We start from the raw sequence: 17,435 nt of genomic DNA on the forward strand, positions 1-17,435 counted from the left end.
CTACTCCGCAGCAAACAGAAAAGCAACCAGCCGAACTAGGCTTCTACCAGCAGGCCCTGAGCAAATGTGGCCTTCACTCCCCCTAACTTAACGGAAACATGGTAGCATGACAATTACTTCAGAGAAAAGCTGGCACCGAATAGCGAAAAAAGGTGGCGTAGGCATCATTAAATGGAACAAAGAGGAAGAAAATATAGACCTAGTGGCAGTAAAGACTTTGCAACACAGGGCTTTTTCTCCCTGCCTTGCAGAGACACTGCTGGGGGGAATAGGCTGTCCCTGCCTGCCAGCCCAGGCAGCTGCTTGGTAGCCACCCTCCGGGGCTGCCCACTTGCTGAAAGGGAATTCAACTCAAGACCCTACGTATAGGAGCTGCATGCACCAGGACCCTCTTTTCTCTTCCCCAGCTCAGTGGAGCCATATCGCCACAGATGCCTTCCACCAGTGAGCTTTTGGGGACTCCCTTCCAAGTGAGGCTTTTACTAGAGTGGATGGGGCTGCGTAAAAAAAAAAAAGGAGGGAGAGGGAGGGGGGATCTCCCACTCTCTCCCCAAGCAAAGCAGTTGCACAGCTGCAAAGGCTGTCGCAGACCATGCCAGAAAGGACGTGAATGAGCACTGCTACTCTGTCAGCATGGTCCTTTGTGCTGAGCCCAGCTCATCAGAAAGAACCAGACTAAAGCATCCGGATGCACAGCTATTTCATAGGCGTGCAGGGCTACACCGTTGTAGTCTTGTTTGCACAGACGCTTCACTGTGAAAGATCGAAGATTTGAGAAGCCCAGATGTGTGTCCGTGCATTTAATCAGCTACTAAGGTAGCAAGGTAGACCATGTAGCCTATCAATATTTTTTAATTTTAAGCCCTTAAAAAAAACCCAATCCCTTCTACTTGAAGTACAATGCCTTCTTAACGCAACGTGTGGGAAGAGACAATGTGTCGAGACCTACACGTACCATACACAACAGATGTTCTGAGCATGACTTGTAAGAAACCCACTCAAAGTACAAAAAAGTACCCAAATGCCATACCAAATCTCCCCCTAAGGTGACAGTGTTCTATTTACAAGAAAATACTGCTTCAGTTAAAAATGCTAAAAACCACTCTCTTGAGTTCATATAAAAATAATCATGTCTATGTATGCACACATGTATTTACATACATTTATGGCTTTCACATGCTTCAATCTTCTCCAATAAATGAGGAAATACAAATACTCCATTACTGCTCTTTCTCCTCCTCAGGTTTTTCAGCTTCTGCTTCTCCAACTGATAAGGTGCCACTACCATATTTTTTCACTCGGGTTTCTACTCTGGCAAGTCTCTGCTTCACCTTTTGTTGAGATGAGGTGTATTCTGCCAAGAGCCTTGCAAATCTAGTCTGCAGTGTATCCAGAGCTGTTTCAAGTCTTCCTACTTTTTCTTCCAAGTCTTTTGGGTCAGCTCCTGCTTTTGCTGCTTCCTCATCTATTAAATTGTCTTTCATCAGAATTTGTCGCCCTTTCTCTTCCAGAGCCTTTTTGGCTTCTGGATATTCTGTGAGGGCTTCCATTAAATCATCTTTCGACAAGCAGAACAAATCAGAATAACCAATACTCTTTATGTTCGCTGTCCTCCTGTTGCCAGATTTGCTACCTTTGATGTTTAGTATGCTGATTTCACCAAAGTAGCTGCCATCACTTAGGACTACAAATTGGGTTATGCCATCATCGGCCACCACAGCCAATTTTCCCTCTTTAATAATGTACATTTCTCTCCCAATATCTCCCTTCTTGCAAATGTAGTCCCCAGGACTGAAGACCGTAGGTTTCAGTTTCAGCACCAGCTCAATGAGAAGTCCAGCTTCACAATCCTGGAATATACGCACTTTCTTCAGTGTGTCCAAATGGACATTGATGGCAATTTCAGCCTTCAACTTGTCAGGCAGATTTTTGAGAACTTCCTTCTCATCCACTGTTTTCTTGTTTGTCCAGAGGTAATCAAACCACTTAATAACCCTGGCTTCCAAATCCTTAGTCACTTTTCGGAAATGCATGTACTGTTTAATGGAGTCCACTTTGGCCTGGAACTCTGCCCTGGAGGCATTCATGTTGGAAATCATGGAGCCCACGTTACCGACAATGGTAGCGAAGATCAACACACCCACCAGGAAGTCAATGACCACAAAGAGATATTCTTCATCTTTCACCGGGGGAGGTGTTTCTCCAATGGTTGTCAGTGTGAGCGTTGACCAGTACAGACTGTAAATGTACTTTCGAGACAGGCGCCCATACTCCGGAACGGACACATTGGGGTAGACCCAAGAGTCAGTTCCAAATCCGATGAGCTTTGAAATTGCGAAGTATATACACGCATTCCAGTGGATGATAATAAGAATGTATAAGACAAGATTTCCAATACGAAATATGTTTGGATAATTTGTCCTGGTTTCGGTACGGTCAAAAAACTCAAAGAGACGAGAAATCCTCAGCAAGCGGTTAAATCGCAGTTCAGGGTACCTCAAACCAAACTTCAAATATGCCAGGTCTGTTGGCAGAAGAGACAGCACATCCAGTTTGAACTGCATAGTTTTGGTATAATTATCTCGTAATTTCTTTTCATCCCGAACTAGCAAGCCTTGTTCAAGGAAGCCTTCAAAGAACAAAAATACACATTTTACTTGTTAGAATAAAAATACCACCCGCAGTACTGAGTGACTTACATTTCACGTACCCGAGAACATTAAAATTTGTACTGTTATGCATACATTGATACACTATGAGTTCATTTAATGAAAATTATTTAATCACAAATGTAAATATTTCAATTAAGTTTCAAAGCTGATATAAAATGATAATGAGCAATGACTCTATTATTTCCACAGTGCTCGCTGCAGTTTTCCACCCTCTTCTGGGACAGCTGTATCCTTTCCTTTTAGGTATCTTTGCAATAAGAAAGGGGAGATTCAAATGTCTCATTTTTCATGAATCATCGGCAGGAGTCGTAACTAAAATTAAGCAAGTGTTAAGCAATTGTGTATAAAATCAGAGTGGAATATTTTAAAATAAATACCAAGAATATGTAGCTATAATGGATTCTTGGAAACTTTTTCTGAATAATATAGATAGCTCAGAGATAAAGAAATCCAGTCGTCCCCACCAGCTCAAGCCATGCTCTTCTTCTTGTGTCCAGTGTCAAAGCTGACAGGATTTTCCTTTTCATTTGGGGAAAATGGTTTGCACTTTTTTTGTGCTTCTAGCGAGAGAGCTACTGAGCAGAATTTTGTATATTGGTATTTCTTCATTCAAAAGACTTTGGAAAGTGTTAGATGTTAAAAAATTATGAGAAGACATAAACTGCGGTAAGATACCTTAAAGCAAATTGTATATGTGTAAGAGTTCTCATAGAAAGGCTGCCCGAGCAGTACAGCTGCAGTTGCTGTTTTGTACCTCTGAAAGCTCAAGCCATTGAAAACGTCCCACAGGGAACAGCCTATGCACTGCAAAATACTTGCTGCAATTTCAAGTGGCGATGTCCAACTGTCTGCCCACTAGGCCAGGCAGGAGGGAAAATCCACCAAGAAAAAAGCAAAACATTCCCCGTGTATCAGGGATTATCACATTTTGCTAATCCCTTAGCAATCTACAAGCAGCAGCTTGCTTAGGGAAGCATCTGCTGAGGAAGACCAAGCTTCATTTCTTTGTGCCCTACAGGGCACGGCTGTATTTCTGGAATGTGTGCGTATCTGTACAGTTGCCTCATGTGTATGTGTGTATCTGTCTTCGGGTATCTGCAAACCTGATGGTGACTACAAATGGAAGTAGTACCTGTGCCACGAACACATCACCTCCCAGAAAACTGCTGAAAACGCTCGTCAAATATGCCCTTATTAACAGAGTTATGCAACTGAACAGAAAAGTTGGCCAGGGTGATGAATTTCTGACTCACAACTGTTAAAAATGACTTTGAAAACAGCTGCCTCCTGAAGGGAGATAAAAGCCCCTCAGCTCTTTTTTGTCCCCTCACAGAACTGAAGCCCTATAGTAAAACCTTTTGAAACCATCAAAACGCGGCGTATGCTAAACACAACCAGCTGCTGAGAGACATGAATCTTTTGTGCTTCACAGCGCAGAGTCACCAAATCGGTGAAATACAGAGCAGCGGGCCCTGCACCAGTTCAGGACTGCACCACAGGGAAGCTGACGTGGATCGCAGCAGTTGCGGGGCTGCCTAGATCCCAGTCCGGAGCCAGTCCCTGCCCTTAGACAGCAGGGAAGTCACGCTCTTCCCCAAAGGCTCCCAGGACCTCTGTCTCCAGGGCAGATGGACCCTGCAGACTTACAGGAAAAGGCAGCAGGCACAGGCAGAGCCAGGAGGGGTTGTTAAGGGAGTTGACAAAGATGTCAGCACCTAAAAGAAGCAACTTCCTTCTCCAAGTGCCTGAAACTGCAGCAGACACCTGCACTGAAGCATTCAGGAGATCTCTGCGGCAATTCTGCAGTTCCAATCCAGGCCTGCAAAGCCAAACTTCTAACCACGCTTTAACAGCTATACAATCATTATCAGGACAGCCCATGGGAATTTTGTAACTTGCATTGTGTGGACATGCCAAATTTTTCTCAGTTCTTTCCCATTACAGTAACAGATATAACTGCAGAAGAGAAATTTAGTTGGCACAGTTGACGTTTTAACTACACAAAGAAGATAATGCCCCCCCACGCCACCCCAAATACAGCAGTCTCGCGATTTAGGCTGCTGTCTGAAATAATAGACTTTCCTGTTGAGCAAGGTACTTGCTAAGTTTAAGAATTTGGCTTGCCACGACTCGTGTGCTTCCCAACGTGACAGCATTTTCAGCCTCTGTCTTGTAATTATGTTTACAACTTGTCACAAGCCATAATTAATGTCAAGCTGTCAGCGTGATTTAAAAAAAAAAAGTAAAAAAAAAAAAGTAAAAATCAAAGATTCTAAAAGAACTCTCATTTTTATAATGATCAGTACAGTTCTGGACCCTTTCAAGGGACATTTTGGGGCTGCATCTGTACCAGTAAATAGAAGAAGCTAGGAAACGTTTTCTGGCCCCAAGACCAGCTACCATGACAGCATCTATTCACGTGTAAGTTCTCCCAGCCCCCTCCAAAAATGGCACCCCGCACAACACCCAACCTCTGCTGTCCTTCCAGCTGTGCCCAGACACTGCCTGAGAGAGGGCTAGCTGGCACAGACTGAAGTGCATGCACCAAAGTACATCAAGGACTATTCTAGCAATTTAATGGTATGGATCACTACATTATTGCTTAGCCCTACATTATGACCTTGTCTAGTTTAAGACGGGTATCCCCTTTAACGCTAGAATCTGTATCAGCCTGTCCGGACTACAGAAACAGGGACACGAAGCTGAAGAGAACCACTTCACACATGACATGGCACGGTCCTCACAGATTCTTTAGGTTCACACTTCCTTCAGGAAGCCAGGACCTAAGCAGAGGTGCCTGGGTTAACCCTATACCACCACCAGGCAGTGGAAGACCTGGGCAGGACCTCGCAGCGGCTGCAGGAAGTACAGCTGGTGGCATGGGTGCAGCGTTGCCGGTTCCAGGCAGGCTGGAGGCTGAGATGGGTACCAGGTCTTTGCACTTGACCAACTCAGTAATCACTTCTGAGCAGGACGCTGCACAACTTGGCTAAGAAAGCAGCACTTGTGGGGTGCAGTTGGTTTCTTGCCCAGTCTAATGAGCTCAAGCAATATATCATGCACAGAGTGCTCATGACATGCAAAGTGCCTTATTCTCCCTTCCCAGGCAGCCTGTTACAGCAGCTATTCAGTCAGTGTGCCTATTAAGCACTGACAGAACTGAATTTAGAAACAAGTGAAATGCAGGTGTTGGGATGCCCAGCCTTAAAACAATCTAAGCTGGTCAGACAGATCTCTTCCCAAAGCCTCCACCCAAAAGCTGGGCTCTGCCAGAGACGGAATGCTACACTGGTCAGACCCCACAGGGGAATTTCTGTTTCCAGTGTTTACATCCATGTTATACCTGAAAACACTGTAAAACCCCAGAAAGACTCACCTGTTCTGAATCTGACAAACATGTCAAGAATATAGATGATATCAGAGCCATAATCCAAGAACAGCCATAATTTAATATGGTCGATTTGTAGCTCATCAAAGCAGGCTCTAAAGAAACAAAGATACACACACACAAAAAAATTACACCACTGCATAAGCAGAGTAATTGCAATATGTGTCCTGGCAGCATGCTGGTGCACATTAATCGCACTGAAAAATTAAGGGCAGCATATCTCCATTCCTAGACATCTGCACACTAGAGCTCTGTCTAAACAGACACTAGGATCTTTCAGAATTCAAAGGTGTTTAGGCCAGAAGCAAAACTCAAACACATGTATGTCACACAAGTGCACTTATGATAGAATATACACATTCCTACAGTTAAGCATGCATCAGATTTCATGGGATACACATCTCCATTAAGATAATTCCCAAGTAAAAGACTTGATTCTGAGCAGCAAGCCATTCTCATCTCTCCCTGCCCTCTGACACAGCCTAAGTGATCCATTTCCACAGCACTCCATTACTTTGACTCAAACGAATTTCCACATTTTATAAAGGAAACTAAATATTCTAGTAAAATCTTCCTGCCCTTCAAGCATCTATAGATGCACGGTATTAATTTAAGATGACCCAACACTGCCCACACCCCTCCCTTCTGTTCTCTGCTGGGTGATGAGAAGATCTGTCTCTAGCAGTGGTCTCTGCATATCCGAGTATCTCTATGGTCATCTCCGAGCCTACAGTGGCCCAGGCACTGCAGCTAGCCAGTAGGTGGCACACAGAGGCCACAGCCAGCGCTCATGAGGACACTTGCAGCAAGTTACAACAAATTGCTTTTAGACGAAAACTTAAAAAAGAAACACTGGCCATCTATTCCCTGTAGTATGGATATCGTATATGCCTAAGGGTATAGGAACTGTAACTGTGCTAGGTAAGCCACCCAGAAAATACCGCAGGGAGATATGAGGACGATTTACATAGGAAACATAATGAGACAGTAAATTTGAAACCTAAAATTATTATTAACTTAAATCCATACCTGCACACTAGCATACACCAGTTGTACAACACAGGTACTGCAATTATGGTCAGCCAGTTGTAGTAAGTATTGCTTGAAGGATCTATCACAAAGATCTCTTTTTTCTTCCTGAAAAGTAAAACATGCGGATTTACACTGGAAATGTAATGAAGTGTCCTGCTGGATCTCCCTCTTCTGGAGGCTGTTCATCTCATCATGAATTCACAGCTGCCTAAGAAGAGCAAGTATCCACGCAGGCAGCTCCAGATGAGATACCAAATACCAGCTTCATCCCATCTGACATGCTCTATTTATCTACTTGACCCAACTTTGTAAAAATTAAGTAAAAGAGTGGAAAGAAAAACACAGACATTCACACTGCCCAGGCTGAAAACCACGGCCTTTCTGCATATGACCCCCACTGAAAAAAAGTAAAACGTTAGATGTTTCTTATCATCATTCCAGCTAGAAGGCTATGGACCATTGCTAGAGAAAGAGCCTTCCTTTGCAGACTAATTTTGATAGTTTTGGCAAATCCTATTATGGAAATAACTGTATGAGCACGCATTTAAACAAGTAAAACACCTATGTATTCAAATACATCTTTACACAAGGAAGACTCTGTGTGTGCATACACACATAGAAGTTTGTGACTAGGACTAAAACACGTATTATTATGTAAACGCAAATTTCACACATTCGCAGTCCTGCCTCCCTAGGCCTCACAACAATGAAGAGATGCTAAATGAAGGGTACAGGCCTGGAATTTAAAGAATATTTAAAGAACAGCATGGCTAATGGCACACGTAGAGTATGCTCAGAAGTGCCCTTCTGCAGCACAAGATAGGTTGATAGGGACTAGACAGCAATTAGACATGTTGTATGTAATCAGAGGAAATATGTACTAGTGGATTGTGAAGTCCACAGCTGCAGAAGTTACTCCAACAGTAACCTGTGATACTGTGATCTGTGAACTGTATAATAGCGTGGGGAATATATGTCATCAGGCAATGCTTGCATATGTATTTGCGTGACTCTTCCTAATCTCCAAGAATGTAAATATATTAAAAAGTAATGATAATTTATTTCTTATTTGTGTGTATTTCTGGCATTATCCCTGCTATCAGATGAATGTCCAGATTATAGTGTTAGTAAAGGAAGTAGCTTTAATCTAAAAAGTATTTACTTTGCCATCTTCACAACAGGTTTTGAGCCATTTCTTCTAAAAAACTTGTCACGACCTCAAAACCAGTGATGATGAAATATGGCCTTCATATGACAGAGTACGTTACCTTCTAGACATTCCAACACTTATTTTCTTTGCTGCAATGGTTTAAAATGCTAAAATACTGTAAAGCTCAGGCTCTCACTACATAGTAATTGAAGCCAAAAGAGAATTGTTAGAACAAAGGCTTTCTAAGCAAACAAAGCTTTAATTAAGAAAGTCAAGACCTTGAGATTAAGCCGATTCTATTGGAATCCCCATGCCTACATATTATATGCCACCATATACATACATATAAACTTGTGGTATATTACTCTAACATACTCCTCAACTGTGAAGTCCACTCAAATGCATTCTCTTTTTATAGGCTATCAATCATTGTTATTTTTAATGACTGATAATACCAAACTGTACTATGTTTGGGTCAGCTTTGGGGGAACAAAACAAGAGCAGGATCCACTTCTGACAGAAGCATTCAAACGATCTCATTTCGTTGCAGAAATACAGCATCTCGGAATCAGCAGAAACAAACTTTAGTGATCACTAGTAATGAACTACACCATATTAAGTAATTAAATATGCTAGTCAGTGTAATTACCAAACTTATTAGTAAATCTGTAATTTTTTGCTCTTTGTCCAAATCAGACTTCAGTTTCATCTGCTCTCAATCATTATAAACATTCTGGAACAATGAAAAGCCTATGCAGATCTGCAAAGCAGGCTGCTATCCTAAAATGCCCTCATAGTAAAGAAGGGATCTTCAACAGCAAATCAAAGTGACCAGAGGTAGCTGAATCCCCTTTTGCTGACCTAGGAAGCTGTTCATGACAGGTCGAAACACAGGTCTTAGAGATGCAACAAGTTTGTTGAGCTGCTGTACCTTTCCAAAGGGGAAAACATATTAAAGATTTGACTGGATAACATTCTGCAGCCTACAGAACCATAATTGTCATGGAAGTTTTATGATGAAATGCCATACCATGCTTCGTAGTGTAGGAGGTGTGTTATAAGCACATATTTGTTCTTTATACTTACTCTTCAGGTTTTTTATCATTTTTTTTGTCATCTTTCTTTTCCTCTTTCTTTTCCTCCTTCTTTTCCTCCTTCTTTTCCTCTTTCTTTTCCTCTTTCTTTTCCTCTTTAACCTCTTTCTTTTCTTCCTTTTTGCTGTACAACATAATGTAAGGCTTAGCAATATTACCGATATTCTAGCAGCTAAGGGAGAAGGTGGACATTGAGATATAGAAAACTAGACTAGACTCCAGACAGAGTAGGACAGGGATCCAACTGGTAAAAATGGTTTACAGGCTGTGGCCTCTCAAACTGACACCACCACACTATCACATCAGGTAACCAGCTGGCTGATTCTGTGCATTAGTCATCCATGCTTTCTTGACCTTTTCAGACATCAGTGTACCAGGTTGATTTTAATTAAATTGTTCCAGTTTGTTTCACTCTTTGGAACTCAGGCATTTATAAAGAAATCTAGCAAATGATAATAGAACTTGAAATGGCTTAACAAACTGTCAACATTCTTTGCATATCCAAAACCTCACAGTGACTGTCTGAAGCTTTAATGGTAATTAAATGAAATGAGGCTGAATTTCCTCTCACAGTTCTTTAAAACCAACACAGCTATAATTAATTACCTCTGGTTTCAACAATTGCCTTGGAGAAAAATCCCAGTCAATGTCTGAACAAAAGCAGCAAATGTAGAGAAAAGAGGTGTGTTCCATTTAACTACATAGTAGTCATTTTATAAATGCTTTACAGTCAACATGATTAAGCCATCCTATTTTAGATCTCTACGGTAGAGGTCTACTGTATCTATGAGATAGTCCATATCTCATAGTCCATATCTACCAGATGACTTGTGCCCTAAAAGCATTTTTTTCTTTCCATCAACTATAAAGGAAGAATGGGTTGCCTAGTTCAGATGCAAGTGTCTATGCTTGGTCAGAGGAGCCATGCCCAAGTTGCTTGGCCTGTATTCAGTTGCCACAGTATTCAAAGGCTGAGCATTAAGCACAAAGTTCCATCCTTGCTAAAATCAATGGGAATTTTGCCTAGACTTAATGGAATAATGACTGTCCCTATGCTTATTAATTGCTTTTCATGCAATAAAGTAAAATACAGACCATTTAACAGAATTATAACCCACCATTCCATAGCATCCAGCGCAGACCCAAGCTGCAAGCTTTAATTCCAGATATGGATTTTCATGCTGTTCAACTATGTACAGCCTTTAGCTCATTAGAATGTGATATACCAAATATAAGGATGGATCTGACTTTCCCCATTCTTAGGCTTAGGAACAGAAGAGTCAAGTTATGTTAACTTATGCAGATAGGCCCATGCATACTCTTCAAAGCAGAAAGTTAACATCTTTCCCAAGGTTCTGTCAATCTTAGAACTAAATTTGCTACATGCATTGGTCAAGAATCATGTAAGCTGAAGAACGGCACTCCTTTGCACAAGCAGAAAATACATCATCTGAGATCTCCCTCTTTTGTATTTGAAATTTCTTTATTCCTTGAAGCAGGAAGTGTCCCCATTAGTTAGACCAAAAAGCCTAAATGTTCCTGACAGTACAGTGTATGTGGATAATGCATGTATAAATAGAACTCTCCACACATAAGGTCTGGTTTGAATAAAAGCCATGGACTCCTGCTCCCAAGGGAGCTACGTGTTCTCCTCTGCGGAGACTGGATCTGATTCTCCCCTTGCACTGGTGTCAATAAGGGACCAATTAGTTCAGTGACAGCAACATCCCACCGCAAAGACAGAATACGTAGTAATAGTTCAAAAAGTGCTCTGACAGGATCTGAACCAACAGTTTAAAAGTTTAGTGAGCTCACTTGCGTTTTTCATGTATACTTGCTCGTATTACTCAGATCAGAAAAAGTCCACGCTGTGTATGGTAGTCCTGCCTACAAATGTGCTTGTTACAGGGAGAAAGAAGCACTCCAAGGGAGAAGACAACAGTCACCAATTTTAAAACAGTAGTAGCTTTCACCTATCGGCCATGAGCGCTTGGTCCAGTTCTTACCCTTAACACTTCCACACTGATGCAGCACCGCAGTGCAGGCACTCTTAGGTCTTTAACATAACGAAAAACCCAAAGCTTCAGAAAGACCTGCATCTTTTTTTCTTTATCAGTGCTACTGAGTAGACTGGGATCCAGTAACTAGTAAAACAGTTGTTTGTGCCTGTCCTCTCTCACAGCAATATAGTGGCATCCACTCTGTTTCCAGCTCATTAAAAGGAGCAGGCTTCTTCAGACTTAGAAAACATGTCTTCATCAGCCCCTATAAAAACATTGTCATAGTCTTTGATTGAGTCAAATATTTGCATTTCTCATCTGTCAAGTACTTTGCAAATCAAGTATGTTTCAGACTGTCAGGCAGGTAGACAGACAGGTGTTGTCTTCATTTAAAAATAAAGAAACATTGGAAGGATGAAAGTTTTGCCCAAGGTACATGAGTCATTGTCAGAAACAGAGTAAGAAAGCAATATTTCCATCCTAATCAGTCCTTTGGACCCTGACTACCAGGCTAGGCTCCAGGCTTTTAGCAGTTCGTTTATACCAGTCTAAATAAAATTCTGCACATTTCTGTCACTGTTCACTGCACACTGATTTTCCTTTTTAATAAAAGTTATGCAAACCAAACCAATAAGTTGCTCAGGAGCAGGAAGACCTCTTGTTCAGGTATGTGCACAAAGGTTTTGCAGCATCATTTAAAATCTACAGTTTGAGCTTGCCCATGATGGAACTATTTGGAGAAAAAAAAAGAGTTTCCTGAAAGTATTTCTGACATAATCAGAAACTGTCCTGGTTATTTTTAATTTTTGTTTTCATCTGAAAAGCAATGAAAAAAATTAACTATCATCATGTGTGAGAACCGATCTGTTGTTGGATGCTACACGCAACAAACATTGGTATTGGGTGATTTTAAATTACAGGAGCTCTTCACCTTTTCAAGAGATTTCTCTTTGGTGTAACACTGAAACATCTTGTCAAATCTGTAAAATAGACTCCAAAGGACAGCTTCTCTCAGAGCTTCTGTTGCAATGCAAGCCTTATTGTGTTGCCTGTCACTCTCTCTACATCTACACCAACAATATCTGCTGAATTGAAACACACATTTTAAAAAGATGGTAAGCTTTCATTTAGACTGCACAAGAGTGTTCTCTTGGTACCCTGATTAGTACCCACTTCTCATTTGCCAACCTGAACTTTTTGTGGCACTTCATTTGCAAAAAGGGACTAGTATGTTAAAGAGGAAAACCACTATTAGAAAATTAATACATGAACCTCGTATAAGAAGTGAGTAATTAATAAATCAATTGGCAATGCAGTAAAATCAGCCAGCTGAACTAGAGGAGGTAGGAACTAAATACTTAATCAAATTCACTCCTTGAGAGTTAAGGGTAACTTCAGACAAAAAGAAGTTCACAGGGAGCATTAAGGATGCTTTTCATAGTAGGAAAACTATATCTTTCTTTGAAATGAAACTATATTCTTAGGAAAGGCTGAGGAAGAGATAAGGAGTTTATACTACAAATGTTACTAGGCTGGAGAGGGAAAAGGAGAAGGAGCTAGTAGTAGAAAGGTGTTTGGAAGTTATCAGTACTTACTCTTCGTTGGTGTTGTTGCTATAGTTGACATTAAACCTGGCCAAGGGCCAGTGACTGCAGCAAGTTAAATAAAACACATTAAAGAGTGTAAAGACTGTTGGTATTTCATACATCTGTTTACCAACATGATGGACTGACTTATTAGCTTCTCACATATGCACTGATAAGATTAGAAAGGTCAACTGTGACTGCAGTGATAAGTCCCTTTGCATAACTATTTCAAGGCATAAGTTTCTTTTTACCATGTGCTTGGCATACACATTTGTGACCACATCTGATGTCTGAAGCTTGTTCTCAGGCGTATTAGTGCACGGCAACATGCATCTCTCTATTTTTAGCCCTGTATTCAGTTGGCTACTATTTTAAGCTTTCTTCAATCCTTTAAAGTCTTCTTCACAGATGCAGTGCCAAAGCTTGTGGATAAGTAACAAGCATACTTACGATTGCTGCAGAATTAAGCCTTCACGACAGAACAACTGGGAGTTACTGTCACGTGGCAACCATGTAAAACTGAGAAGGCAAGGATGGATACTCCCAAATTCACTTCGTGTAATAGCCTTATATAGAGGTTTGCTGGCCCAGGATCAACATTGTCCTCACTAAGTACTTCAAATCTGCAGTTGCTACTGACCAGACGTCTGAAAAATCAGACACCAGTCTGGCTAACTCAACAAAATATGCTTTTGAGTTGGTTTTCTAAGGAGTAGAGTAGATTGCTGTCTACACCTACCTGAGTAGGTGTAACAAGGCAATGACGTGTTTTGCACAACTGCTTGTTTGGAGTTTCTTAACACTCGCAGATAATGTGCATAACATTAATGTCCTGAAAAGCCACAACTAGCAACATCTTAAGATTCTTGAAATAGTAATTGCATTCATCCTCCGCAGAGAGGAGCAACATCAAGTTGCACAGGTAGCATATGATAAAACTCCAGTTCTGAGAAACCATTCTGCCTGAAGCGGCATAATCAAAATCCTTTACTTCAAGATCTTTGCCACAGTGCATTTGAGGGACAAAGAGAAAGTCTGCTGAAAGCCGCTAGTACTTCAGTTATGTGAAGATTCCTGGGCAGCATTAGATACTCTGTTCATCTGCCATGCTAAGCTCCTTACCCTCTTCTTAAAATAAAACTTACATCCTAATCACCAAGAAAATACCGTAACCTCAATTGTCTTTGTTCACAGTATAAACACATCTTCTCACCTGTTTACTCCCCCGGGCCGCTCACGGATACCCAGAAAGGAGCAGATGTTACTTCGCCTACTGGACACCTCTATGAGCTCTGGCCCTCGGATACGTTCTAGGAAAGAATCAGGTCTTTGTTCTTCATGGTGCAAACGTCTTGTGGCCCACGACCTCACAGATATGACAAATTGTGATAACCTGCATGGAACAGACATACAACATTGACTGAACCAGACAGGAACATCAGGTGGATGATTTAATCATCCCCACAAAGAGTAGCCCAGGAGGACTTCTCTCCACTTCTCCACCTGCCATGAAATGAAACTTGATGGATTAACTGTGTGAACCCAGTCACTTCCCACAATTCCATACATCACCTTTTGCACTGGATCAGGAAAGCATCTCATGCATCAGTTCCTACTCCACTGTATCAGCACTGCAGGAGCAACAGGAAAATATTCTTGCCAAGAGGGGGCAAACCAAGTGGTTGGGGTGGGGCAGTTGACTTCTGACAAACTCCTCACATTATGTGATAATTGGGGAATACTGGACTGACAGAATTAGGAGATCTAAAATACTCACAGGATCACATGCTCAAGGGCTGGTACACACAGTAGAAACAAAAGCTTAATAGTTGGTGAGGAAGGATGTACGTCGAAATAAGGAATGTTAAAAAATTCAGCCACTTTCCCCATGATTTTAAGGGGTTGGTTTGCAGACATATCAATTGCCTGTCCCATATAAACTTGCCTACGGCATAGGAAACACTATTTCCTCATCATAAATTTCTAGGAGAGCACTGAAATGAGATAAGCAAAAAATCATGACAATGTAATGAATTTATCACTGTATCATTACGTATCTTTTTCTCTACCCACTAATTCACACTGTGAATCCTTACAATGTTTTCTGTCAAAGTTCAGAAGGAAACATGTTTCTGAAAAATTGAAAATAATGGAGACTGAAATATACGAAAGTGATTATTTATTACCCACACAATATATTGTATTATTTCCTATCAGCAGTCCAATTTGGACAAAAGTGGTGTTAATTCAGGTTTCCCAGACTTGGCCTCAAAAACATAATGAAATCCTGAGCAATGCTTGACTTCTCAAAGTCTCAGAGTTCCTTTGGGCTATTCAAAGGAAAGTTCTTTACATCCTCTCTGCATCGGCTAGCATTACATATGCTCAGAGTCCACAAAGTTGATAGGAACAATTTAAATCTTGTGGTAAAGTACATCTGCCTCTTGATTGCAGTTCTCAAGGGCCTAACTACACCTCCTCATAGATATTGCCCAGCTTCTCTAACCCTGAAATAAAAAGGACAAAAAAGGCAGGAACAATATCATATATCAGAAATTAGAAAAGGGTATTTCTAGTTCTTTAGTGCTATACCAAGGTAGCATCATATAAATAATCTAAAATTGCCAACAATTAAGAGAATTCAAAGCCTACCAAGAATGCAAAAGAAAATAAAAGCTCCACATAAAACACTGAGATTCTTTAATAGATTCCTCATTCTATTCAAAAAACCCTGCATAAAATTAAGCTACAGAATTTTTCTCTTTGCCTGAGCAGAACTTGGCTTTCACATAAGGACTGGTACGGAAAATATGAGTGTTCTTACTTACATTAGAAAATAAAGCATTTTGATGAGACCTGTTAATTAAGGAGCAGACAGATTTTACCAAATAAGATTGAGAGCCTCTTTATTTGAACAATGAAATAGAATTTTCTGATTTCTGCCATGGTATATTATTTTCACTTTTTTGTCCTTTACCTCTCGAAGTAAGAAAGATACTCAATGAAGTCCATCAAATGCTGTTGTCTTAGGCCTTTGAGAATTTGCATTCAAGAGGCTTGTTATGTTACCATAATATCTAAATTGCTAAGCATTCATGTTTTCATCACAGGCTTCCTTGTATGTTCAGAGCGTAAGTAACTTGCTACACACCTGTAATTCAAACTATCCTGAAAAAGGATAAAGAACAATATAACAAAGACTAAAAAAGGAAGTTCACAATATGAGTTTATACATTCATGTGCCTTATGTTTACACAAAGCACACACCTATAAATGTTTTCCACCTAAAACCAACTTCTTGCAGACTTTGTAATCTGCATGCAGTGGTGTCACTATCTGTCAACCAAACAGGGAAATACAAGTTTACTCTCCACCATCCAAAAGGCTGAAGTGTAAATAACACTCTTTAAATGACTCTAGTTTTATAATAATTTTTTTCTTTGCTCTTTGAAATACACTATGCTTAAACTGAGTATGGTCTGTATTGTGTGTAACAATGATATCTGAGGACAGAGCTCTGTAGTCTCAACTGGAAATATTTAAAGCAGACACAGTAAGTTTTTGAAGCTCCACTTCAGGTTTATGATTAAGTCCTGGTAAAGTAAATGACTTAAGCAAATGGTTGACCTCAATTTTCCTGAGTAAGGCCCCCACTCCACCATAAACATTGGATTCTAAGAACTGAGAGAAACTCTTGCACTCCCAAGACAAGAGCCCCTGTCTCCTCCCTTGCCAGAGCCATCTACCAACAAGGGAACAATCGTTATGTCTTATTTGACAGGAAACAAATATCAGCTATCAGCCAGAACCAGACACTTAGCAATCTACTTTACAGTCTGGCCTCACTTCATGCATTTCCTTAGCGTTCAATATACTTTCAGATCTGATCATGTAAAAATAATTTACTTGTTTGTATTCAGACTAATTTGTGTAAGCTCATTCATCATCTCTAGGATTCTAAGGGTTTTATTAGCAATGAGTAAGCGATGAGTTCAGAATCAAGGTCAAAAACAGCTTCTGTTACTTTTTACAGACTTTCTTCAGCTGGACTCCATCCATTTTCTTTGGAAAGTGATGGTTCTTCTTACTTCACCCCCAAATTGTGATCAGTTGTCCTTCAACAAGTTAAACTTCACACTGGAAATGGTGTTAGCTAGCATCTTACCTTGCCATTGCTCCCCTGCCTGTGAATGAGCTTCTCTGGGATTCAGATACCTGTCTTCCCTCCACGGAAATGACTGTCTGCAGTTCTGAAGACGCATCCTCACACAGTGAATGAGTCCTGCAAAAGCAGATTTTTTTTTTAAAGAATTCCACACAGCCTCCAGCAGACTTTCCCCGCCCCCCCATCTGATTCTTTCCACCACTACATCAGGAAACGATGCAGCAAACTGTCTTTTTCTTAGTAATATGGCATAATTTGATAAACATAGAGCTAAGCCTATATTCCTACTTTTCTGGAGCCATCCAACACAAAAGGATGGCCTGTCAGCCTGACCTCTATACCGGGGAA

General features: G+C 40.7%; 1 protein-coding gene across 1 annotated transcript; it reads right to left on the bottom strand.

The window, feature by feature from the left end:
* Positions 1-866: 866 nt before the first annotated feature.
* On the bottom strand, positions 867-17,214 carry CNGA3 (cyclic nucleotide gated channel alpha 3). Its single transcript, XM_010290911.1, has 7 exons — positions 17,088-17,214; positions 14,136-14,315; positions 12,932-12,985; positions 9,329-9,460; positions 7,090-7,197; positions 6,049-6,155; positions 867-2,629 (listed from the first exon to the last, which is right to left on the bottom strand). Exons 1-7 carry the CDS (start codon positions 17,093-17,095, stop codon positions 1,221-1,223), a joined length of 1,998 nt encoding a protein of 665 aa, XP_010289213.1. The 5' UTR covers positions 17,096-17,214; the 3' UTR covers positions 867-1,220.
* Between the last annotated feature and the right edge of the window lie 221 nt (positions 17,215-17,435).

This window comes from Phaethon lepturus, unplaced genomic scaffold, assembly GCF_000687285.1.
Source record: "Phaethon lepturus isolate BGI_N335 unplaced genomic scaffold, ASM68728v1 scaffold20947, whole genome shotgun sequence".
NCBI classification, from domain to species: domain Eukaryota; kingdom Metazoa; phylum Chordata; class Aves; order Phaethontiformes; family Phaethontidae; genus Phaethon; species Phaethon lepturus.